Source organism: Atta cephalotes (genome assembly GCF_000143395.1).
Source record: "Atta cephalotes unplaced genomic scaffold scaffold00067, whole genome shotgun sequence".
Taxonomy (NCBI): Eukaryota; Metazoa; Arthropoda; class Insecta; order Hymenoptera; family Formicidae; genus Atta; species Atta cephalotes.
In genome coordinates this window covers 1,155,486-1,182,656 of record NW_012130131.1, presented here as the reverse complement: position 1 = coordinate 1,182,656, position 27,171 = coordinate 1,155,486, and the positions used below count along the sequence as shown (strand labels likewise).

At 30.0% G+C, this 27,171-nt stretch overlaps 2 protein-coding genes across 2 annotated transcripts; both read left to right on the top strand.

Moving 5' to 3' along the window:
* Positions 1 to 3,774: 3,774 nt before the first annotated feature.
* On the top strand, positions 3,775 to 13,037 carry LOC105623917. Its single transcript, XM_012205288.1, has 15 exons — positions 3,775 to 3,855; positions 7,196 to 7,369; positions 7,484 to 7,691; positions 7,925 to 8,060; positions 8,122 to 8,485; positions 8,594 to 8,827; positions 8,951 to 9,165; positions 9,296 to 9,545; positions 10,019 to 10,192; positions 10,299 to 10,523; positions 11,417 to 11,535; positions 11,595 to 11,949; positions 12,051 to 12,290; positions 12,405 to 12,619; positions 12,761 to 13,037. The coding sequence occupies exons 1-15, from the start codon at positions 3,775 to 3,777 to the stop codon at positions 13,035 to 13,037; spliced, it is 3,267 nt and encodes a 1,088-aa protein (XP_012060678.1).
* A 64-nt stretch (positions 13,038 to 13,101) lies between these two features.
* Positions 13,102 to 15,621, top strand: LOC105623916 (mitochondrial import receptor subunit TOM70-like). Its single transcript, XM_012205286.1, has 8 exons — positions 13,102 to 13,137; positions 13,453 to 13,626; positions 13,734 to 13,941; positions 14,061 to 14,196; positions 14,257 to 14,611; positions 14,687 to 14,920; positions 15,042 to 15,271; positions 15,438 to 15,621. Exons 1-8 carry the CDS (start codon positions 13,102 to 13,104, stop codon positions 15,619 to 15,621), a joined length of 1,557 nt encoding a protein of 518 aa, XP_012060676.1.
* Positions 15,622 to 27,171: the final 11,550 nt, after the last annotated feature.

The following is a 27,171-nucleotide window of genomic DNA, read 5'->3' as shown; positions in this document are numbered from 1 at the left end:
GCATTTCGAAATTATATCATAAGAATAAGAGATGAAAAGAAGGCTATAAAAAAACTGAAATATTATATTAGGTGTAGGAAAAAATTCGTGGCGTTTTTTCCCATTAGATAGCATTAAAAAAACGCCACGAACTTTTTCCCACTTTTTCCCACACCTAATATATTAACGAAGGCAAAAAATTTTTTAAATGCATTGTTCCGTTGCGGTAAACTGTATCAATAGATCAAAAAAAGGTATTATTTAAATTTCCTGCGGATAATATATTCGTCGACAAGTTGCTATATTGCTGTAAAATAAATACATGACTTGTAAATAAACATCTCTACACTTTCTCATAGATAAAAAATTTCAATCCTTATCTTCAAATTGACAAACATATTTGGCACCTTATCTAGAAATAACCTGAACGCCAGACACTCTTCAAATCCTGCACTAATATTACAATAGATATTCAATTGATTTTGAGAGTAAAAATGAAAGGAATGAAAGGAGCTTCAAAATTTCAAGCAGCAAATACAAATCATAACTTGTAGTGACCATAACCCGTCACAGTGATGGACAGAACAAGAAGTGGAAAAAGGAATAAAAATAGTGGATGCGAATACCTATGTTTCTAGTGCTCTAGTAATACCACAGTAATATCACAGATATATCAATTGCGACACACCACTTTTTTTGATAAGACAAATTCGTCACGCGCATGCGTCAGTTGTATCACAGAGAAGATGGCTGCGATGCAATCTAATCTATTTAGAAGAGAGTCTTCACTTTCGATTTTGATGAAATTAATCTCATTCAACACGTTTTTGCATGAAACAAAAGAATCTAACAGAAAAACATGATGATTGGTTTTGTAAATCGAGAAATTAAAATTCGAGATTTTAGAGATTAAGGTATCTGTTATCTCGACTTGATACAGCATAATGTATTTCTGCTTTAATTATATAAATTCACTGCTTTAAAAAACACAAATTTATGCTTCAAACACAAACTGTTAATGCAAAGAATTATGTTTAAAGCAGTGAATTGTTATTTTTAAAGCAGATAATTTGTGTTTTTAAGTAGTACTTAAAGTTACATTTTTTCATAATAAAAAGTAAATTTACAATTATACATTAATCGTTTTAATCATTGTGTGAATATTTCATTCTACTATAATATTTATTCTACTATAATATTAATTTTTATTATTGTTTACTAATAATCATACTTATTTTTTTCTATATTTATTTCAAACATATTTATTTTATTTTATTATGTATTTAATGATTACATATATAATATGAACATAATAGTAAAAGTAAAAATATTTAAAAAATAAACACAGAATGATATATGTGGATTTACGATATTAATTATAAATGTGTTGAATAATGGATATTATTTTACTTTATTTCTTATTTTAATTTAATTTTTTAATTTTATTTTTAAAAACTTTATATTTTATTATCTAATTCTATATTATTCTAATTCTTCTATATTATTTATTTTTTCCAGCGGTTATTATGATTATTAAATAAAGTAAAATTTTCCTTTAAAAATATACCTGTAAACACCTGGTTTATATGTATATACGCATGCGCGCATGCACTCGCGCACTCACATATACATTTCAATAATAGTACATTTTATAACAAATGAATAGTATCCATTTATTTTATAATTTCATTTACTATACGGTTTTCCAATAAGAAATATAAATAACATAGTCTAAAACAATTACTCAATTTTATTCTTATTGTTTGCAATATTAAACAAAGATGAAATAATTTGTTGTGATATATTGTATATATGCGTCTTTTATTTAAAAACATTCATATTAATCAGTGTCATAATTTAGCTAAAATATTTAAATGTGAGCGCGTGTACAATTCTCAAAATAGCCAGATCACTTGACTTTGTCTTTTCTATGTCAGAGATGCCGATGCTCAGCTAATATATCTAGACTGTGATAATATATGTCTATGATACTACCATGGCTGCAGGGAAATCCCACTTGCATTAATTGAAAGAATTTTTCTACCGGATGAAGAAGAGGAAGAAGGAGGGGCTTCTAGGAATTCTATATTTGATATGAACTGCCTTTGTCATACTGATCAGTTAATACGACGCAGAAGAATGAGTAGAGACGACGCATTTGATTGATTGACTTGAGTATTTTATAATCGCATCGTGAAAGTCTTGTCTTCACACGTGAATAATTTTCACGGAAAAGGAAAATTTGCCCGACAGACTTAACGTTATTCAACATATTGTTCAACAATAACAAGGTATTATATATTCGTGCATAATCACGCGCAAGTTTCGAAAGACCACTTGGGCGGCTGTAGACGTGTTCTCTTTAGTCCAAGTATTGCATCATTTCAAATTTTTGAAATTATGACAGACTTGAAACATTGACGAAATTTGATCGTGTTGACTTTCAAAGATCTTTTTCTCGGAAGGCAGATTGTATTAAGTAAAGAAATAAGTATATAATGTGGAAAGCGTTACCGTTCATAATCTCCTGGTATAGTTTTCACCGAAATCCTCACTAATTCGATTCCACTTCAGTGCAAATCAAATTTATAGTATTTTGTTTCCATTAAAAATAAATTTATTGGATAGAAGCTGGAATGAAATAAGCACAGTTAAATACGTCTTTGACATATAAATTTAATTTTATGCAACATTAGATAATTTGGTGGAAATTAGATAATTACCTCTTATGAACTGACAAGTTACAAATAGCAAAATGCAATAGAAAACTCATTACTGGAACATAAGAAGAAAAATAAGATAGAAGATATGATGCGATACTCAGGCTTTCCATAATGATCCATTGCGTTACACTGTCTTTTCTACAAAAAAATCAAATATTTCACTTTCCTTACATTCTTGCATGATTATTTTCATGGATACACATTATCTAGGTTCATCTTCTACACAGTTATTGCTTGCTGCAACTTTGGATTAATTGATTAAACACATCATTTAAAAAATATCCTTGCCAACTTTTTGTCCTGAATCATTTTAGTATTCTATTGAAACATATATATTTAACATACTTATTAATAATGATATCAAAAGGAATCAGATTATCGACAGCTAAAAGGAATGTCTACAGTTGCATTAATTTTTTAATTTTTTATTTGCATTATCCAGAAAATTTTGTATTTCTTTTCAACATTAAGTTCCTTCTTTTGATCATACAGATCAAAAGATTACTCTGTTTTAAATTTTTAAATCTTTCATCTTCAAAACTGAATTTTAATTATTTTATGAATTATAGAGTCATATGTGATAGTACAAATTCTTAAATCATTGCATGAAGTTACTGATACTGATCTGTTACTGATATGTATATTGATTTGAAATTGTAATGGAAAGGAAACATGTTCAAAATCTTGAAGAATTCTGGTAGATTATTTTGTCTAAGTTTACTTAAAACAGAAGCTACAAGGAAAAAAGAATATATGGCTATTCTTTAACACATTTTAAAAAACCAATCTAGAATTCAGTTAATATTGATTTAATCAATAAGTTTCTGCACTACTGATGAAAGTAATTATTAAAAATCTATAGAATAAAAGGAATTATATTAAGAAAAACAGAAAAATTATTAGTAAGATATTAAAATTTATGTATATGTATGTATATATATAATTATACAATAATAATTAAATTATTAAGTTATTAATATTCTAAAATGTTTATGATTGCTTTTCATCCTTTGTATTGCAAAAAGAAATTAAACATTAAGTGAACAAAAAATTTGTTTCAATGTATTTTTAGATGACGCGTAAAAGCAAAAGGAGATTTACTGGAAGGAAGCATAGTGATCAGTCACCCAAAATGTCTTCTCCTGTGACGGAGGTTGAGATCATTTGTTTTATCTAGAAATACCCGATTAGATTGTGAAAATCCATTTATTCAAAATGAAAAAGAACATTATTTTTCTCAAAGTTGCATTTGATGCTACCTTCTAGATTTTAAAAAGCATCAGAATCATGAATTTATTTGCTTTCTCTATATCATCATAAAACATATTGTGACATTGACATATTTAGATACCGTTATCATAAGAGATTAATTTCAATAGATAATGTCTGCAAGCATTGCCGAATACTTATTGTAATAATGGGATTATAAAATGCATAGTTTACATATAATCATGGATTTTCCTAATCGATAAACTTTTTAGTAATCGAGACTTTTACAATATATATTTGTCTTATAACTTTTAACGTTTATGTCTAAAGTTTTTAACGCTTCCATGGATATTTATGGAAGCTGTATGTTTCGCGGGTTGTCTGTGTCAGATCCATTGTTAAAATGCAAACGTTTCGTGAACATTGCAGTTCACTTCAATATCAGACTCCTTGTTCTGATGAAATGAAATGCGATATTCACAAAATGTTGACATTCTAATAACACTGTTAGACAAAAAAAATCCAAATGGCATCAGATATTTCTGTCAGTTTTTTTGGACACTGAATATCTGATTTCCAAATTGTTCTACCATGTTATAATTATGAGAAAGTTGCTAGTTAAAATTGAAAAATAGTTATTTATTTTGAAATATTTTGCATATTATAATGATATGTGAGGTTGAATTTTTATTACGATTAAAATAAAATTCGTTTTAGAATGTTTCCTCAAAGGGAATTTTTAGCCCTCAAAATTTAGTGTCGTATAGTTAATGAGATATTTATGATAAAATATGGAGTTCTCTTACGGAAAACCAATCACTATTGAATATTAATAGTGATTATTCGCTCTTTAATAGTGAGTATTTATTATTCAATAATCGGATTGTTACAATAATCACTCCCCAATAATTTTTAACGAAGTGATTATTAATGATTCCACTAATCGGATTATGTGCAATAATCATTTCTCTATAGCTTTTGACAGAGTGATTATTGATTCCCTAATTAAATTATTTAAAATAATCATTCCTCCAATAGTATACTGAGTGATTATTGATTTTCTAATCAGATTCAGATTATCCGTAATGATTACTAGAGTGCACTATTTTAATAATTACGAATATGAATGATTATATTACGGCTTTCAGTAGTTAGAACTATCCACAATAATGACTATTTAAATAAATTGCACGTAATTATAATTCATTAAGCCTATAATTAAGAGACTGTAATCAAGAGACTGCTATATCAATAATCAAAGTATTTGCAATAATCATATTTGTAGCCAAACCTATTCATTGGACAAATTAAAATTTTTTAGATTCATTTATGAAATAAAAATTCATATATCTTAAATATACGTGAGCTTTTTGACGATATACTTTGACCAGATATGTCACAGTTATACATCTATAAATATTCAGGATTCGTGGGTCATCAAAGAGACAATTTTCATACGATCGCAAAAGTCAAGTAAGTCTAGATGAGGTACAGCTTTGGATGAGTGATAACTGGAGAGCATCGTGAAATTAGATTCCGATTTCAAAAAAAAACCTTTTTTTTTGTCATAATTTTGTCATGTATATTCTGGAATATAATGCTAAACTAATATTTATTTTAGCAGTAACACTGAATTAATTAATTTTTCCAATAATTATTTGAATAGTTTTCCCAATAATGTAATAGCTCTTCCCAATAATTCGCAAAAAAATTACGACTGAATCAAGTAGTTTCACTAATAGTTCATTTTTTTAAGGGTTTGTTGTGAAATGAAAACCGTGAATTAAATCATTGACGATTTACCAAATAATTTTTAATTATTTTTATTTGAACTTAAGAATTTTTTAGGGCGAGGGGGAGGAAGAATTAAACTCTGATATCAAAATAGACAAATTTAAAATTATGAAAATTTCTATACATATAAATTTTGATAATACGATTAATTTCAGCGTTCTGTCATATGGAATACATAATTTTGAATTTAGCAATTATGATATCAGATTTGTATTTAACAGTCTAAGAAATCCTTAAAATCCTTTGAACAAACATAATATAAAGTTTTTTGATAAATGTTAATGATCATATTGACAGATATTTTGACAATAAATTTTATGTTTAATCATGAATATTAATGACCGACATTACGAATTCCTTTTGAGAGAAAATCCTAAGAATGCATTTTATTTTGATCGCAATAAAATTTTTCCAACATGTTACATGTAGCTATAATATGATAAAGTACCCGAAAATAGTTCTTCTTTGCAAATTTCTCAAAACTGTGACATGATGGAGCAATTTGGAAACCGGATTCATATTCAGAGTTCATAAAACTACAGGAATTGACTTGTCTTGTTTCAGGCTTCGAAAAAAATCATTTTTTGTCAAACTTTGTAATGGATCTTGTTAAAAAAACTAAGAGAAAATCCGTTTATTTATCTTTGAATGTAGTCTCAATATAGTTATATATTATTAATAATTATATATTATTAATGTAATTAATTATTACAGACCACGTATTGTATTATAACAAATCAGATATATTTAGACAACACATGAGAAAGATAGCTAAAGAACACAAATATTCAATACGTCCAACACTGAGGGAAAATTCTAAGAATGCATTTTATTTTAATCGCAATAAAATTTCTAGAGCCATCTACCATAATTGAAGCAATTACTGGAAATTACTATTATCCGATAGATCTGGACACGGAGACAACCTGCGAAACGTAGCTTCTTTATATTTGTCTCTCGAATCTTAAAACTTTAGTAAAGTAGTTCATAATACGTTCCATAAAGACACATGACTATTAAGTATTCTAACAGATTTTAAGAAAAAATTCCTCACATAAATTCAAAACAAAAACTTTATATGATATCATATATCCTATTTAATTTAGAAATATAATACCAATATTGAAGAAAAAATTCGTTTTTTTTTCGAAGTTTTAAAAATTCTTTTCGTTATTTTGATGACTTGAGAAACTTTGCGTATGTTTAAAATAATAACTCGAGTTGTTTTTATAATATGTGAAAAAAAAACGAAATTTTTCCTTCAATTTTAACATCATATATATCTTTGAAACTAAACCTTTTCGGATACATGATCATTTAGAATTTCCGTTTTGAATTTATATAAGAAATCACATCTTAAAATCTTTTAGAATACTTAGTAGCTATCCTATAGAGATATTAAATTATCACAGACATATTATAAAATTATCATAAATTGCAAAAGAAATAAGAAATAGCACTCTTGCAATACAAACAAACTTTTGTTGTAGACTCCTTTACAGAAAGCGCAGAAATATAAGAATGCAGGAAATGTGCGTTTTACAATGAGAAAATATAATGAAGCCATTGCTGAATATAATAAAGCAATTAATATTTGTCCAAAGGAGAATGTGAATGATCTCGCGATTTTTTATCAGAACAGAGCGGCTGCGTATGAGCGATTGGTAATAAAATTGATGATACTGCTAATAGAAGCATAATATGAAAATTTATTTAAATTTATTGATGAAATTAATGTGATATAAATGTCTATACGCAACTGTAATTGAAATTTGCAGAAAAGATATAATAAAGTGAAGGCAGATTGTACAAAAGCATTAGAATTGAATCCAAAATACACGAAAGCTCTGCTACGTCGGGCATTTATTTTGGAGCAACTAGGAGATTTAGAAGCAGCTTTGAAGGATATTACTACTGCCTGCATTCACGAAAACTTTTCTGATCATGCTTTCCTTTTAAAGGCACAAATGATCTTGGAAAAACTTGGTGAGACATTAAAAGCATTTAGTACTAAATACTATTCACGATAAACGAATAAGAAAGAATTGAAAAATAACACAAAGAAATTTTGACCTACAATTATTGAGTTGTCCGGAAAGTTCGTGCCGACTAACCTATATAATTTAATAAATGTATACTAAAATTTAAATCTTCTGCGTTTCAATTTTCCTTCAACATCGGCACGAACTTTCTGGACAACCCAATAAAATTATTTTTAGAGAAACAGTATTTTCCGAAGAAATTGACAAACAAAAGATTTGCACCAAACACGTATGTCGTCGAAATATTTTTTATTAAAGCTTTCTCTAAAGATCCAGTATTTTCTAGACTTGAACATCCAGAAAACATTCCAGAGTAAGTATAAGCAAAAGATTTTTTTGCGTTTTGTGACGATTAATTTTTAATATGTTATCAGATTTTTCAAGAAACCATTGCAAGCGTTAAAAAATAGGGAATATCATAATATAATACCGCTATGTTCAGAAATCATTGAAAGTTCCAAATTTGATACATTACCTCCCTCTAAACTAGAAGTGCTGTTGTTACGGGCTACATTTTACTTCATTTATAACTATTATAACGCTGCAATCTATGATCTTGAAGTTATTTTGTACAGCGAAGATGTATGTGATGACATAAGGGTAAATGCCTTGATTAAAAGAGCGAATGTATACCTGGAAATTGGGAAAATGTGTACTTTAGAAATGGCTTTCAAGGACTTCGAATTAGCCCTTATCATAAATCCAAGTTGTAGCGATGTCTACTATCATAGAGGACTGGTATATTACTAATTTAAATATTGACCATATTTTCTTGTTGCATATATAGATTCATTATGTATTACGAAACAACGTAGTAACAATATTATTTTATTTTCATCATTTAAGGCACATAAGAACATACTAGAGCTAGGCAAAGCTAAGCGCGATTTTGAAAAAGCCGTTGAATACAACCCAAACTTCAGCATGGCACACATGCAAAAATGGCACGCAAATTATCGTTTTGCATTATTGAATGGAAATATAGGTTTAGCCGAAATTACTGAGAGAATCATTGAGAAAGCTACAGATAAATACTCAAATTCTTTTGAATGTGTGTGTTGTTATGTTTTATATGCTCAGGTATTTATAATTACTTATAATTTTGGAAAAAAAATTAAAATTACGAAAAAAATGAAAATGATAAAGCATTAGTATTATGTCGTACACATTTTAAATTATTAATGAAATTTTTAATCTTTATAGATAATGTTCGAAACTCAACAGTATCAAAAGGCTGATACTTATTTTATTAAAGCAGTAGAAACAGATCCGGACTACGCTATTGTTTATCTACTATTATGGGACTGTAATCTTATTAACGTCGAGAAATATTTGTACAAAATATTAAAATTGGATAGAGGCTCTGTTGCAGGCAAGATTACGTGTATTAAAGTATTAAGATTGATTGAAATAGAACGGTATGTTTTCAATATAATTTCTTACAATTATTGTACATTGCAATTTTGTAAAGGAATCTACACTTATGTGTTTGATTTACATAAAGAATCTGGTTTAATGAAAATATTTTGAATCCATTTTTTCTTTCAGGGGGAACATAGAGGAAGCAATAAATTTATTTGATAAGGCTTTAGCATTCTGTCATACATTTGAGGAACTGCTATACATGTACAGTATAGACCTTATACACATTTTTGATGCAAAGAATCGATTTGCATTCATCATTCGTTTCCTTCGATCATACTCTCGATTCATCAGTATACAAAATGCGGAGGAATCCGACAAACATATCCCGATTGATGGACCATCCAAAGTGCTTTCTCCTGCAGCCGAGTCGGAGGTTAAGACAGCGTGCCTTATATGGAAGCATTTTCCATTGAATACAAAAACACATTTATTCGAAATTTACAATCCGAGAGGATTTTGAATTTTGGATAAATCCTCTTATATCTTACGATTATGTCCTTACGAACGTCCTTTTTTTAATGTTTGCTAATTATAGCTATAGCTATATATCATCAATATTTCAAAATATCATTATTACGAACATTATTACAATTGTAATAATATAAAATATAATAATATAAAATTGTAATAATAACAGTATTACAATTTTCAGTAAATAATATATTGTCTGCTGATGAACTTGATGAGATTTTGAAATGCATAATTTATAGATTTATCTAATTAATAAAATTTCAATGAAATAACTTGAAGTGCCTTCCGTAATGACATTATATGCCTATAAATTTATCACAAACGTCAAAAAGATAGTATTTTAATGACAAATACAAGTAAATTCTTTTATTTTAGACTCCTTTACAAAGAGCGCAGAAGTATAAAAACGAAGGAAATGTATATTTCAAAACAAAAAAATATAATGAAGCCATTGCTGAATATACTAAAGCAATCGACATTTGTCCCATGGAGAATAAAGATGAACTGGCGACTTTTTATCAAAATAGAGCGGCTGCATATGAGCAATTGGTAATAAGATGTTTGTAATGTAATAATAAGCTTAACATGAAAATTTGATTTCAGTTGATTGTCGAAGTTGTTAGTGATATGTGTGTACAATAATTGCAATTTACAGGAGAAATATAGCTCCGTAAAGGCAGATTGTACAAAAGCGTTGGAATTAAATCCAAAATATATTAAAGCTTTGCTACGTCGGGCACGTGTATTGGAGCAAGCAGGGGATTTGGAGACTGCCTTTAAGGATATGACTACTGCTTGTATTCACAAAAACTTTTCCGATCAAGCTTCTCTTTTAAAGGCAGAAATGATCTTAGAAAAGCTTAGTGAGTTATATATTAAAGCACTTACAAGTAGATCTTTGTGTCACTCATTAATTTTAGAAATTTAGTAGATTTGTAGAGTAGTAAAAAATATTGGACGTTTTTTTTTATATCGTCCAAGATACAGTTTTAAGGATGAAAATGACCCCTTGTATTTGTAAAGAAATAATCAATTCTTCGTACTTAAACTCAAGTATTAGAAATTTTTTTTGTGTCTTAAGCCCGGTTGACTTTAACTTTGACTTTAAGCGAGACTTAAAACTATCTATCTCGTTTTAAAGCCGAAAGAGAAAGAGAAATGGAGAGAATTTTAAATCTCGCTTAAAGTCAATGTGACGTTGGTGCAACCGAGCATTAGAGATGTGGCAAAGATTTGGAGATAGAACTAAAAATTTAAAAAATAATTGGATCCGCCAATGTTGATTTCTATAATTTCAATATTGAATTTTCTTTCAGCAATATAAAAACCTTTTGTTTTTAATATCCAATTTCTTCTGCACCTCTAGATAACTTTATTCAAGAGATGTCTCCCAGAGTATAATGGAGATGTCTCCTGGATAAGGTTATCCACAATTTATTTGGAAATGAAGAAATTGGGCATAAGACTAAAAAAATAACTCTAATATTTGAGTTTAAGTACAATGAATTATCGATTTATAAATACAAGGGGTTGTTTTTATTCTGAAAACTGTACTTTTGCCAATATAAAAAAATATGTGTCCAATATTTTGAACTATTCTACAAATGTATCAAGTTTCAATAAAATCAGTGAGTAACACCGAAGGTAAGATTACTGGTTTTAATAATAATATTAAATAAAATAGTATTCATAACAAACTAGAATAAGAATTGAAATATAACAGATAAATTTAATGACATATAATCAAAATTATTTTTAGTGGGACAAGTCCAGGAAAACACACATGAAAATTTTTTTATGCTTACTACGCATGCCATTGAAATATATTATATTAGAGCTTTTTCTAAAGATCCAATACTTTCTAGACTTGAACATCCAGAAAACATTCCAGAGTAAGTATAAACAAAAATTAATGGAATTATGAAGTTTAATTTTTAATTTTTGTTATTAGATTTTTCAAGAAACCATTACAAGCGTTAAAAAACAAAGAATATCATAATATAATACCGCTGTGCACAGAAATAATAGAAAGCCCTGGATTTGATAAATTACCTTCCTCTAAACTAGAAGTGATATTATTACGAGCTACATTCAACTTATTTCGGAGCAATTATTCTGCTGCGATTCATGATTTTGAAATTATTTTATCTAGCGAAGATGCATTTGATGATGTAAGGGTAAACGCCTTGATAAAAAGAGCAAATCTACATAGACAAATCGGGATTCGATATTTTATTTTTAAGGACTTTGATTTAGCTATTATGATAAATCCAAGTTGTAGCGATATCTACTATCATAGAGGCCAGGTATATTACGCACTTAAACATTGAACATATTTTTCTTATCGCACATATGTAGTTTCGATGTATTATGAAAGCATTGTAACAATGTTATTTTGTTATTTAAGGCGTATTTGGACATTCAAGAGCTAGACAAAGCTAAGCACGATTTTGAAAAGGCCGTTGAATTGAATCCAAACTTCAGCGCGGCACATATGCAGAAATGGTATGCAAATTATCATTTTGCAGTATTGAACCAAGATTTAAGTTTAGCCGAAATGACTGTGAGAGATGTTGAGAAAGCTTTCGATAGCGAAAGGTATTCGAATCCTCCTGAATGTGTATGTTGTTATGTTTTGTATGCTCAGGTAGATATAATTATTTATAATTTTGAAAAAAAAATTAAAATTAAATAAATAAAAGTGATATAATATTAGTATGTTGTACATGTTTTGATTTATTGGTGAAATTTTTAATCATAGATAATGTCCAAAATTGAACAGTATCAAAAGGCTGATACTTATTTTGTTAAAGCGATAGAGAAAAATCCAGATTATGCTATTGTTTATTTGCTATTATGGAACTGTAATCTTGATGATACTATGGAATACTTGAACAAAGTATTAAAATTGGAGACATGTTCTAATGGCGGCAAGCTTAGATGTATTGAAATGTTAAGAATAATCGAAATACAACGGTATGTTTTCAATATAATTGTTTTTTACAATTATTATACATTGCAATTTTTAAAAGAAATCATTTGCAATTATGTGTTTGATTTGCGTAAAGAATATGTGATGTTTTAATGAAAATATTTTGAATCCATTTTTTCTTTCAGAGGGAACGTAGAGGAAGCAATAAAATTATCTGATAAGACTTTAGTATTTTGTCGCACATTTAAAGAACTGTTATATATATATAGTGTAGATGCTATAAAGACACATCTTAATATACAAAATCGATTTGGACATGTTATCCATTTTCTTCGATCATATTCTCAATTCATCGATGTACAAAATGCAGAAGAGCCTAACAAACGTATCCTTATTAACAGCGATGGGCCATCCAAAGTGTCTTCTTCCACAGCCGAATCGGAGGTTAAGAGCCGTATATGAAAGCGTCTTCCATTCATTGCAAAAATACATTTATCCATAATTCATAATTCTCATGATATCTCTTATGAGAGTCTGTTTATTGGATTTCAAAGATATCAAAGTAATAGATTTCCCTCTTACTATATATTTCCTCATTGATAGCGATAGCTGTATGTATACCATTAATATCTCTTAATTATCGTTCTCACGAGCGATAATTTTTAGTAAATAATATATTGTAAATAATATATTGTCTGCAAACACTGCTGAATTTGATGAGATCATGAAATTCATAGTATAGAAATTTATTTTTTAGAACTTCAATAAAATAATTTGAAGCATCTTCCATAATGGCATTATATATGTTTATAAAATTATCGTAAACATTAAAAAGGTAGTACTTTAATGACAAATGCAAATAAATTTTTTGTTTTAGACTCCTATACAAAGAGCACTAAAGTGTAAAAAAGAAGGAAATGTATATTTCAAAACGAAAAAATATAATGAAGCCATTGCTGAATATACTAAAGCAATCGACATTTGTCCCAAGGAGAATAAGGATGAACTCGCGATTTTTTATCAAAATAGAGCAGCTGCTTATGAGCAATTGGTATTAAGATATTTGTAATAGTCATAATAAGTTTAACATGAAAATTTGATTTCAGTTGATTGTCGAAGTTGTTAGTAATGTGTGTGTACAATAATTACAATTTACAGAAGAAATATAGCTTCGTAAAGGCAGATTGTACAAAAGCGTTGGAATTAAATCCAAAATATATTAAAGCTGTGCTACGTAGGGCACGTATATTGAAGCAAACGGGAGATTTGGAAGCAGCCTTGAAGGACATGACTACCGCATGTATTTATGAAGAGTTTTCTCATCCTGATTCCCTTGTTAAGGTAGAAATAATCTTGAAAAAACTTGGTAAGTTACATATTAAAAGCACTTTGTATTAAGTAAAAATTATTCATAGCAAATTAGAACAAAATTTGAAACATAACAGAAATTTAATTACTTGCAATAAAAATTATTATTATTTTTAGTGAAACAACATGCTTATGAAAATTGGGCAAACAAAAAGTTATTTATGCCAAATCAGCTTTTCATCGAATGTTATATTACATCTTATTCTACAGATCCAGTGTTTTCTAGACTTCGATGTCCAGAAAATATTCCAGAGTAAGTATAGGCAGAAAACCGTTTTTGTGATTATTTATTTTTTAATATGTTTGTTATTAGATTTTTCAAAAAACCACTACAAGCGTTAAAAGATATGAAATATGATGACATAATACTATTGTGTACGGAAATTATTGAAAGTCCGGCATTTAATTCATTACCTTCAACTAAACTTGAAGTGTTATTATTACGAGCTACATTTTGTACACTTTTGGGTAAATACGATCCTGCATTCCAAGACTTAGAATGTATACTGAACATCGAGTATGCATCCGATGATGTAAAGATAAATGCTTTGTTAAAGAAAGCGAACTTACATCTGAAGTTCATGGATATAGACATGGCCTCCATGAATTTCGAATTAGCCATTAGTATAAATCCGCGTTACAGCGATATTTACTATCACAGAGGACTGGTATTAAGCACATTGAGCATATTTTTATCGCATATAAATGTACATATAAAATAATATAACATTTTGTAATTTCAGTTATATATGCACATGGACAAACTAAACAAAGCTAAGGACGATTTTAAAAAGGCTCTTGAATACAATCCAAACTTTAGCATGGCATGTATACAAAAATGCTATACAGATTATTGTATTGCGAAGTTAAATAAAGATGTAAGATTAGTTGAAGCGGCTGTGAGAGCTTTCGAGAAAGTTTTCGAAAAATATACAAACTTTCCTGAATGCATATTTTGTTATCAATATTATCGTAAGGTATATAAAATATTATTTATAATTTTTTAAAAAAGATAATTGGAATAAAAAAGAGATAGGAGGAGATAAATTATTATCATTTACATTTCGATTCATTGTTAAAATTTTCAATTATTTTTAGATGATGTCCGAAACTCAACAGTATCAAAAAGCTGACATTTATTTTACTAAAATAATAAAAAAATATCCGGAGAATACATCTATGTCTTTAGTTTATCTGCAGAGAGCCTTTTTGCAATTTGATTGGAGTGGTTATTCTGATAAAGCTGCGAAATATCTTAAAAAAGCGATAGAATTGGATGAAAAGTGTAGTTCTGCATATGAAGCGTTAGGAATTATTGAAATAAAAAGGTATGTTTCCAATCTTTTCTCATAATTATTGTACTTTAAAATTTATTTAGTTAACTTATTGTAATCACATACATGACTTATATAAAGAAAGTTGTTTTTTAATGAAAATATTCTAAATTCGAAGATGTTTTAGTGAAAATATTCTGAATCCATTTTTTTAATTTAGGGGAAACGTAGAAGAAGCAATAAAATTGTTTGACAAAGCTTTAGTATACTGTCATACATTTAAGGAACTGCTAAACCTATATTACTTGAGAGATGCAGCAAAAGTAGAACTTAATATCAAGAATCAATTCGGGGACAAGTATTTCGATTTTTTCAATCGTTATCTTAGTCCGCGAATGTTGTGAATGAAATAAAAATTTGCGACGGAAAAGCCTGTCAAGAGTTCAGTTATGATTGTATGTTAAGATATATCACCTCTTAAATACTATATATATATATATATATATGTGTATGTATGTGTATATATTAGCTGCTCTGCAGGCAGCACTTATTCTATGTGTCCTAAAGATTGAGGGAATGACGGAGAAAGGGACGAGGGGAAGGAGGGAAAAGTGAGAGGGAGGGAGAATGTAGTATGCGTTATACTAGAGGTTTATACTAGAGGTTTAAGTTTTTTGTAATAGAATTTTATTTTTAACTACATTTTATCTCTATACTGCAGAAGCCTTAAAATATTTGTTGCAACTGAAGTTTATAATCGACTGTTTAGAATTATTTGAGTTTTACTTTGTAAAATTTTATGTTTGCATAAATATTAAAATTTGTTGCGTATTATTTATAAATTTTTTAAAATCTTTTAATTTCTAATGAATAAAAAAATATATTTATATACTGCGTATATAAAAGTCTTTAAAGTATTAGTTAGCAACTGAAGTTTGTAATTGACTTTTTAGAATAGTTTGATTTTATAAGATTTTAAGTTTTCGCAAATATTAATATTTATTGCGTATCATTTATATGAACCTTTTAATTTTTAGCAAATAAAAAATTACGATATATATATATATATATATATATGATTATAGTAGTTTTTAATCGCTTCTCTGGGTCACAATGTCTAATTATGTATGCAACTGTGCCTATGATATATACAAAATAATGAAAATGTACAAAACATTAGAAATAATGTTCTTTTTAATTGGCCTTCCTCTTTCCAATTCTCTTATTTTCATACTGTATTACATATCGCTTTTCCATATCTTTTTTCCTTCGATATCTTCTTTAATAAACTATTTGACTTTACGCGTGCATATTTTATTTGTAAATATTTCTTGTGTTATACGATATGTAAATTAAAAATGTAATTTTCTCCTGAATTTGGGTGCAAATTATAAACTATAAATGAAATCGATAATTTTAAATATTTAAATGTCTTAATTGAATTGTAAAACATTATTTTTTACATTACTGCTTAAACATTCAATTAATATTTAATAAATAGTTTTTTTTTACCGTTCATTTATTATATGATATACATCCGTGAATTTATAATTTTATCATCTAATATTGATAGAAATAATATTTTTATATGCAGAGCACAAATATATGCATTAGATGCAATTAAAATGTTTAAATTTATACATACATGCCTAAAGTGTAAACAGAATACTTTAATAGTTTAAAAAAAAATACCCATTATATTATAATTGGCTGCCAAGTCACACGTGATTACATAATCAATTAGGATACTTGCGCTTCTCTTTTGCGCATGATGTATCATTTTATCTTTCTCTTTAATATTCGGTGAATAAATATAAAGACTGGTCCAATTAATGCTAATGCTCATGAGCATTATTTGTCTTCATTTATTATTTGACAAACAACAAAGATGAAATGATTTTTAAACGCTGTGGTGAATGTGAATCGGACTATGGCCAACTTGTGAGTATCAATTGTCCTTGTTTAGTATTTAATAAGCAACATGGATGAAATGATGCTTGAAGCGGTGTGAGTGCCAAAATGAACACAGCCTATGAAGCAGAATGCATCTCAAGATTTTTTCTACCTCCAAGCAGTGATTGGACTCGTTTACGGCATTTTACGGCATGTGGAGGGGGTACGGTGGCAAGCGGCGGCGAATCACCATCATGATACACAAAGGCATGAGCCCATGTTCGTGTGCGGTCGCGATACGATCAATTTCGGACGGTAGAAGAAAGTGGTGGTTTCTGGGCACTTATTTCAAGCGACCGAAAAATGTTTTCTCGACCGCTCAATGTGTATCGATAAGGAACAATTCGGATAATATGTAACTTTTAATTTAAATTGTATCATATGCTTCTCCTATTAATCCTAACTAGTATAAATCATGTCAAAATGCGGTAGTTTACGAAATATTATTTGTTTACGATTTTCTATGGATGTTATATACCGTGTTTATAAATCTGATTCGCAATTAAAAAATGTGTGATTTTTGATCGATATAAATTTTGAAATTATTTGTGTGTTTACGTTGAAATAAATCAATGACTATAGGAAACACATTTGTTTTTCAAGAGATCGATAAAAAATCATTTTAAAATCTCTCACAAAATACTCTTCATGGTACCTAGTGCTCCCATCCTCATATGCTACTTTCTGTCCATAAATCTCTGCTATGTGCCTTCATTGAATATGCATACAGCATCTTAGTCTCATCAACAACAGTCACCTCAGAGCTTTTCAGGTTATTCAGAACCAAGCCCTGCGCTGTATTTCGGATATCGCATTTTGATTCCTCTTAACGTGATTTATGCGGAAGTCATTCCACTCAGATTCCGACTCTCCTCACATCGCGTTTTCTTAAGATTAATTCAATCATTGATTATTCATAGTGATCTTTAAACTCCATGAGCTATGTGATCTCGTTTGTAGTACCTCCTTATAGGCATATAATATTATTTAATATTTTAAGTATATTCTTAGAATGTGTATGAATTAAATGTACATTTAACATTCTAAAGATATGCTTAAAATATTAAATAATATTATGCGCTTACAGAGCTATAGGAATAACTATCTACTTTTCGGCCGCTATGATTTTTCTTCGCATGTAGTCCTACATTGCGTACAGGATTATTTTTTATACTCTTCCGGACTACAGACACTCATTTCAGTCCACTCTCATCTATCTTACATTTCATTCGATTCCTAATGCTTCTCTTAATATCCTCGATCAGCTTCCCAAATGCGCCCAGTCCGTCTTTGTTTAAAAACTTTTCACATTTTGATCGATGATTCTATAATATTTTATATTAATGGTTCAAAAACTTATTACTATTAACAATAATAGCACATACGCAGCTGTCTATTCCCTTCAACTTCAGACCGAACTCATGTACAAGCTTTCTTCCTACATATCGATCTTTTCAGCCGAAGCTTTCGCCATTTACAATGCGATTCTTGATACTCTCGATCTCCACCTGACGTTTACCACTATTGTCACTGATACCAGGAGTGTCCTGGAGACTATCCAGGATTTCCATAATCGCACTAACAATTACCTTAGGTTTGTTCGCGTCGCATGTTGCAAATTAACTTAGAAAGAACACTTGGATCACAGATAAGATGGCGGTTGGAGCAGTTACATTCATGTGCTCCAATGTTCAGTGACACGAACGGATTTGAACAAATGAGCATGTCATCTAATCTAATCCATAAGACCATTCGAATGAGTCGGACATGTGCCTCGTTTTGTTTCGAGTATTTTGTGTTACTTCGATTATTTGAAAAGTGTTTTTAATAAATATAAAAGTTATAAATTAAAATCAAGGTTTTTTTAAAAAATGAGCAAATGTAGTTAACTAATAAAATTCGTCTTTTAATACATTCGTGTAACGCTATAAATTTCAAACGTTTCGATTTCTCTGACGAAAATGAGAAATTTCATAAATGTTTGTTTAACATTTACATAAGCATTTGCAGAAATTCGTTGAGAATTTAGAAATGGCCAGTAGAGTATTCGTAAAACGGAAATTGCAACGCTGCACAGTGGGACAGAATCCCGAAAAAATGGCAAAAATTAATATCTCGTTAAAATATATGAAAATATCTAACACCGATACACTAATATAAAGTTTCGATATCGCTGATTTCATTTCTGATGTAAAAATTTCAAAATTTAAAATAGCTGATTCAATATGGCGGATCAAAATGCCTTAAAAGTGACTTAATTTAAAAACGAAACACGGTATTCGGAGTTTTTGGGATCGCTGATTTCGAAAATAATATTACAATTTTGAAATTCAGAATGGTGGATCCAATATGGGAACATAAAATTATAATTATAACGTAACAATTTCTACTTAAACGACCTTACTGAAAATAGTATAATACAGAAAAGAAAATATAATGAATAAAAATTGAATGCTTTCCCTCCTCATATCCGGGTTTAAGATCGGCATGTTATAATGGCACGTATCGTTAGTACTAGATTTCATCAAAAATTCAATAATTTCTCGTTTGGTAACTAATAAGATTAACATAGCTGATTATTAAATGTGAACAAAAAATATTCAAAAGTAAATCCAGCCAATTCAAAATCTGCCTTTAATAAAATGCGCTCACGAAAATAAATATCGCCCTCCGCGTACGCTCGACACTGGGTGTATTCGGGGAGACACTATTCGCGCTATGGACGTAAACGTTATCAATGCTGTTCTTGGAGCTAATAGCGCGATAACGTTAGCAAGCTTCAAGCTGAACGATCCTAAGCGTTGATAGCGTTGGTTTAACTAGAGAGATATATTCGTCGAAATTAAATTAATGTAGGGGATTCTGTTTTCACCAAACTTTTTCCTATGATTAAAAATTATTTTTAAGGTTTTGTAAATTATTTATAACATAAATTTTTTATTTTCTCGTAGTGAATAACAGAATCTTAATTTCTATGATAGCTTGCCGCTAGGCCGAAGTGAACAATGTAAACTAGATCAAAAAATTAATAGTTACATTAAGTAAATTAATCAGATAAAAGGAAGAATTCTTAAGTATCTGTTATCGATTTCAAAAGAAGAAGCACATCTAGCATTTAATAACGATCTTAAGTATCTGCAGCGGAATACCCTGCCGCGTTATATTGCAGTAGTAACTTTTTCCGTACACGGGAATTAAAAATTGCCAGTAACAAGATATCTCTCACTTTCACATTTATAATAAAATCAAATACACAAGTTGCACTTTGCAGAAACTTTGAAAAGTTAAAGATGATATACAAGCAAGACTTACGTTCAGCCTAGTGGCAAACCAGCAGAGATTAAAATTGAGATTGCATTCATTATGATAAAACTTAAAATTCACACATTACGTACGTACGTTTACTTTACGAAATTCTAAGACAGAAAAGTTTGATGCCACTTGAGAACAGAATCTCCTCAAACATTAATCTAACTTTGACGAATGTTAAAAAACGTTACCAACGCTGCGCTAGGGTCATTCACGGATTTGTAAACACTAACGCTACCAATACATTATCTCAGAAGGAATAGCGTTGATAACGCACAGTTGTGACTTAACACGCTACCATTAGTGACGTCATGATCGTGTTTGTTAGCGCTATCTGCGAACAGTTTATAACGTTAAATAGCGCGAATGACGTCTCCCCGAACGCACCCACTTTGTCACGCGCGTGATCGACTAGGCTATTTCTCCGAAGCCAAAGCGAAGTGGCAAAAAGTGGCAGATTTTTTTTTGAAAGGACATAACATGAGAATGTATCGATGTAAAGTAAATTTCATTAAAAATTTCATTAATAATCTCCGATTATAGTCAATCATAGCAAGTTTTAACTTGCAAAAATATTCAATTCAATCAATACAGAACTTTAATTTATGTAATATTAAATAGTTATTAATAATAATTATTAATAATTAATATTTATAAATATATACAAAAAACAATAAATAAATAATAAAACTTAAGATATAAGTTGTGAATTTTGAAATTTATAACATGTTGTATATAATATGTTGTTTACCCGGTTTAAAGCTTGTTCTTATATTCAAAGCTCTGCCGAAATAAAAGTTAAATTATTATTACAACTTTGCTTCCGCCGTTTTCCTATAGATGGCTTTAGCGGTAAGTGGTGATCGAAATAAATAGATCATAGACGTCATACAATAAACTTGGCATCTGTCAACATAACCCCATAGAAACATTAGTCGATTTGTGTCTGCATCATAAAGTTATTCTCGATTGAAAATGTCAGTTTACGAGCCAAATTCTCGTCATTTGTGGAAGATTTTAATTTTTTGCTTCAATATGAAGAAATCTGCGGCTGAAGCTCATCGAATGTTCTCAAATACTTATGGTGAGGCCGCTATTAGTGAAAGAACGTGTCGTGAGTGGTTTCAACGCTTCAAGAACGATGATTTTGACATCCAAGATCATGCTCTGTATTTGGTGGGACCAGCTCGGCGTAGTGTATTATGAACTGTTAAAACCGACTGAAACAATCACATGGTGATCGGTATCGAACGCAATTGAGCCGAGCATTGAAAGACAAACGGCCGCAATACAACGAGAGACACGATAAAATGATTTTGCAGCATGACAATGCTCGACCCCATGTTGCGAAAGTGGTCAAGACATACTTGGAAATGTTGAAATGGGAAGTTCTACCCCACCCTCCGTATTCTCGTTGCTCCCTCTGACTATCACTTGTTTCGATCAATGGCACACGGCCTGGCTGACCAGCACTTCCGGTATTATGAAGAAGTAAAAAATTGGATCGATTCGTGGATAGCTTCAAAAGATGATCAGTTTTTTCGACGCGGGATTCGTACGCTACCCGAAAGATGGGAGAAAGTAGTGGCCAGCGATGGACAATACTTTGAATCATAAATGTATAACCAGTTTTTTACAATAAAGCCTCGAATTTCGGAAAAAAAACGGCGGAAGCAAAGTTGTACACACCTAATATAAAATTTAAATCCGGCTTACTTTTTGATACTTGAATTGAGATGACATACATATTTTACTGAATTTCAAAATCGACTTTTTGCCAGTTTTTCGGGATTTTGTCCCACTGTGCGTTGCAGCATTTGGAAGGCATTCTCTAAAAATAAAAAATTTCATGGACGTTCAGTTCAAGTATAGAGCTTATTGAACGCAGACATTTTATTAAAAAAAAAGTATAAAATTTTTTATTGAAAAGTCTCATCACCGCGCCTTTTATCCTATTTGATGTAGTTTTTTAAATGCGAGAAATTGAATTTCATTGTATCTCTTTAGTAATCATATTATGTACTATTTGAAAATTGGATATATAAAAGAATGTTTGCTAAACGGAAGATGCTTGTGTTATGGAGTTGAGAAAAACGTTTTTTGGGCGTCTTTCAGCCGTTTGCATAAAAGTCTTACAAAACGTTTACTGAGATTCAATAATTCACATTGAAACAGCGTTTGTTGAATAGAAGAAAAATGTTTGTCTCACGGTATTGAGAAAAGCGTTTGCTAAATGTTTGAAAAATCTGACAGTGCACAACTCTCTGCACTAAGGCGCGTTTACGAGCATCCTTTGGAAAGCGTTACTTTAACATTACTTTCTACTTTACTAGCAAAACTTTCATGAAACGATATATATACTGTATTTTATAAGCGTTCTGAAAGTGTTTAAAATTCAATTCTATAAGTGTTCTTATAAAGAAACATATGAACTCTTAAAAAATCGTCATCGAACAGTTTTCAACATTTTATAAAGTTCCGTATTTTCGCCACAAAATCTTCATCATGATAATAAAGAAAATCCTGTTTAAAACCCTATTTATGTAATCCTATCCAATGTCAACTAACGAACTAACATAAGATACATAATAAAAATTATCGCTCTAGACTAATCTTATTTAGTTATTCCTGCGTTGAAGTATTATAAATTGATTATTTTATGATATTTGACTATTCTATATAAATTAATGTAAGTGAAAAATAAATTCTCATCAACATTGAATTAAATATAATAATTTTTAGTATAATTGAAGAAATCCTCGTTCGGAATGACATTTTATATGAAATTGTTGACTGAGATGATTCTCGATAACAACTGAAGAACCAATTAAACACAATTTTACAATTATGGACTTTCAAACTTCTGACTTGACTACTTATTTCGATTCCAACCTCCCCTCTTCCATTCTAGCGAAGCCATTGTTCCGCTCGACACTCCATCATAGAGTCCTATATATGAGAAAAGTGACATTGGCGTCGCGATTTCCGATTGGTGTTATCCCTCCCCCCCCCCCACCTAATTAAAGCATATTGTGTCCGCAGGGGAGAGCTGTCATATGTTTCTTTTACAGCTAAATTGATACATATACATATCTAAAATAGCTTTATGAGCTAATAGCTTTATAAAATAGCTTAAATGCTAGCTTTGTGTATTTGCGAAACTTTCTGTCAAAATAGAAACATAATCATGTTACAAAAATACATAACGTTATTGCAATAATGCATTCAATAAAACTAATTATATACAATATGCCGTTTATCTTTTTGTGTAACATTTTTAATTGTTATTTAATCACTATATTATTCAACAAGAAAACACAAAAACATTAATACTTACTTAATCTCATCCAGACGGAGTTCATGATTCTTACAATGAAGTAAATAGTTTGGGAAACTGGTCAGCTGGTCAATTGGAGCGGGCTAAATATGGCGGTGCTGAATATGTGCTAAAGGTAGCAGTGGGAATTGCTTCTCTCATATATAGGACTATACTCGATCTCTAAGTTTGATTGACGTGATTTGGCCGAATCCTTCTATCATTTTCTTTGGAGGTGACAGCCAATAAATAAAAAAGAAGAAAAAGAAGAAACCAAATGCGAACATGAAATGCGAAGACAATAGTGATAGCGATAAAAATAGTGATAGTAATAGCAATAACGATAGCGATAGGGATAAAGGAATCCAACATACGGGAATGCATATATCAATTCACATAGGAATATGTGCATGAATCAAAAAGTATATAATCGTATATGGTAATTGTACATCTGTATTAAAAAACTAAAAAATTAAATTACATATATATTTTTGCAGGCAGTAGTAAAAAGTAGTAAAAAGTGTGTAATAAAAAGAAATCCATTATTTTTCCATTCAATTTCATGCAAAAATAATGGATTTCTTTTTACTACACCTAATATTAAGTTACAATAGCATATTAAGTTTACAATAGCATAAGTTATTCAATTCGACATAATTTTTTAACTTTGAGTCGCTGCAAGTCGCTCCAGAATTGAAGAATGGCAATTAAACAATTTTAATTTTAATTTTTTGAAGAATCATTTAGACACTATACAACTACTGTGTAAAAATTAGGCATATACAAAGGGAAACGAGTCTTTCTTCGATTTTCAAAAAATAGAAAATGATACTTCTATCTCGAAAAGAGTAGTTGTATTTAATAATTAATTTTCTGTGAGAGTATATGTCGAAGATAAAAAACTTGTCTTGCTGTCTGAAAATATCATACTTGTTAATATAGAACAATTTATGTAACTTTTGGAATCTGTTGACAAATTATAATTGTATAAAAGCTCAAGAAATGTAAATATAAAGTAATAAACATGAATTTTGTAAACATAAATTTCATAAATATATTGAATTAAAATCATGAAAATTGTTTATTTATTATGAATAAGCATATACCAGATATATAAGCTTAAATCCGCTGTTTGCTCATAGGTGGCATTAATGAGCGTACAAAGCTACTCTCTGGGCACACAACACACTTTTTTTTATGTGTTTGACATCTGTCAACATTAACCAGTGCACATCATCAGCAATTTCATACAACAACATATATTTTTTTTTCGTCATCATGTCTAGTTTTTTGCTAAAAAAAAAAGCATATGCGGGAAATTTTGCTTTTCTGTTTCAATTTGAAGAAATCGGCTGCCGAATCGCATCGATTGTGGAGGCCTATGGCGACAATGCTTTATCGGAAACAACGTGCAGAGATTGGTTTCGCCGGTTCAATGACGACATTTGACCTGAGTGACAAGAAGCGTGAAAATCGGCCCAGGAAGGTTGAAGATTATCAATTGCAGATTCTTTTGGACGAGGACGATACCCAATCGCAAAAAATGCTTGCTGAGCAATTGGGTATTTCTCAAGCAGCCATTTCCATGCGGCTACATGCCATGGGGAAGATTCAAAAGATCGGAAAATGGGTACCGCATGAACTGAAAAATAGACAGATGGAGCGACGCCAAAACACATGCCAAATTCTGCTTGCCAGACAAAAAAGAAAGTCGTTCCTGTATCGGATTGTGACAGGCGATGAAAAGTGGATCTATTTTCAGAATCCTAAACGCAAGAAATCTTGGGTTGATCCCGCCCAACCATCAACATCTTCTTCAAGACCAAATCTCTTCGGACGGAAGACGATGCTGTGCGTTTGGTGGGATCAGCAGGGTGGGATCATCTACTACGAGCTGTTAAAACCTGGTGAAACTGTTAATGCTCACCGCTACCATCAACAACTGATCAAATTGCATCGTGCTCTGCATGAAAAAAGGCCGCATTATCGGAAAAGACAAACTGATTTTCCTCTATGACAACGCACCATCGCACATGTCAACAACTTGATCCAAAATTACTTGGAGACACTCAACTGAGAAGTGCTACCCCATCCCGCTTACTCATCAGATTTGGCACCTTTTGATTATCACCTGTTTTCGTCGACCATCGTGGGCCACGCGCTCGCTGAGCAGCACTTCGATTCTTACGAAGACGTCCGAAAATGGCTTGATGAGTGGTTTAGAATTTTTCGAAAGATGAGGAATTTTTTTGGCGTGGTATACACAAATTGCCCGAAAGATGGGAAAAATATATAGTTAACGAGAGCAAGTACTTTGAATAAATTAATTTTTGCTTTCTAGGAAAAAAAAATGTGTTTTTCTAACTAAAAAACAGCGGATTTAAGCTTATACACCACAGCTGATAAAAAACAGAAACAATATTTCTAAAATATGTATAATAATTATGTAACAAGAAGGTGCAATACTAATATAAAGTACAAAATAAATTGTTTACAAACCTGGAAGGTGACACATTCATTTTTTTATAATATTTTGATTGAATGTCTTCTTTTCGTAATTCATTTAACTTTGTATGAAGTTGTAACCTCAACTTCTAAAACAGCACTACTAGTGCTTTAAAAAAAGATACAAATCCATCTGGAATCTCTACGAATGTATAAAGCAAATAAGAAATATGAAACAAGTTTACATACACATAAGTAATTATTATGTTTATATTAGGTATAGTAAAAAGAAATCCATTATTTTTCCATTCAATTTCATGCAAAAATAATGGATTTCTTTTTACTACACCTAATAATAGTTTATTCTTACATAAATTTCTATATTTCGAATGAAATTCGTGAAAAAGTTTATACATTTTATGACATGTGAAAAGTGTTGGAGGACATGTGAAATGTGTTGGAGAAAAACCAGAGATAACGCTTGTTTCTGACGATGCGTTCAATACTGATTTATTCATCCATAACTCCGAACATATTCCATATAAATCTATTCCATATAGTTTGTCGTTATAGCATCAATGCGTAAACTAGTTTCTTCTGCTAGTATGATTTCACAATTTTATGCAATGTTGCCTCACTCACAACTTAGAAAAAACCCTAATGTATCCAATTATCTTAGAAAGATTAGAAAGGTTGGAACATAAGTACTAAAGCATAATCGCTTTTCTTGTCTTTTTGTATTTCTGGGGTATATTCGCACAAATCCTTCTAATTAAAGTTTTTTTCGATTAAAAGATAATATCTTTGACAACTTTATTGTCAAGCAACAATTCACCTAAAAAGTAGATTTACAAACTTAATTTATAGCAAATAATACGATATATATATATATATATATATATATATATATATATATATATATATATATATA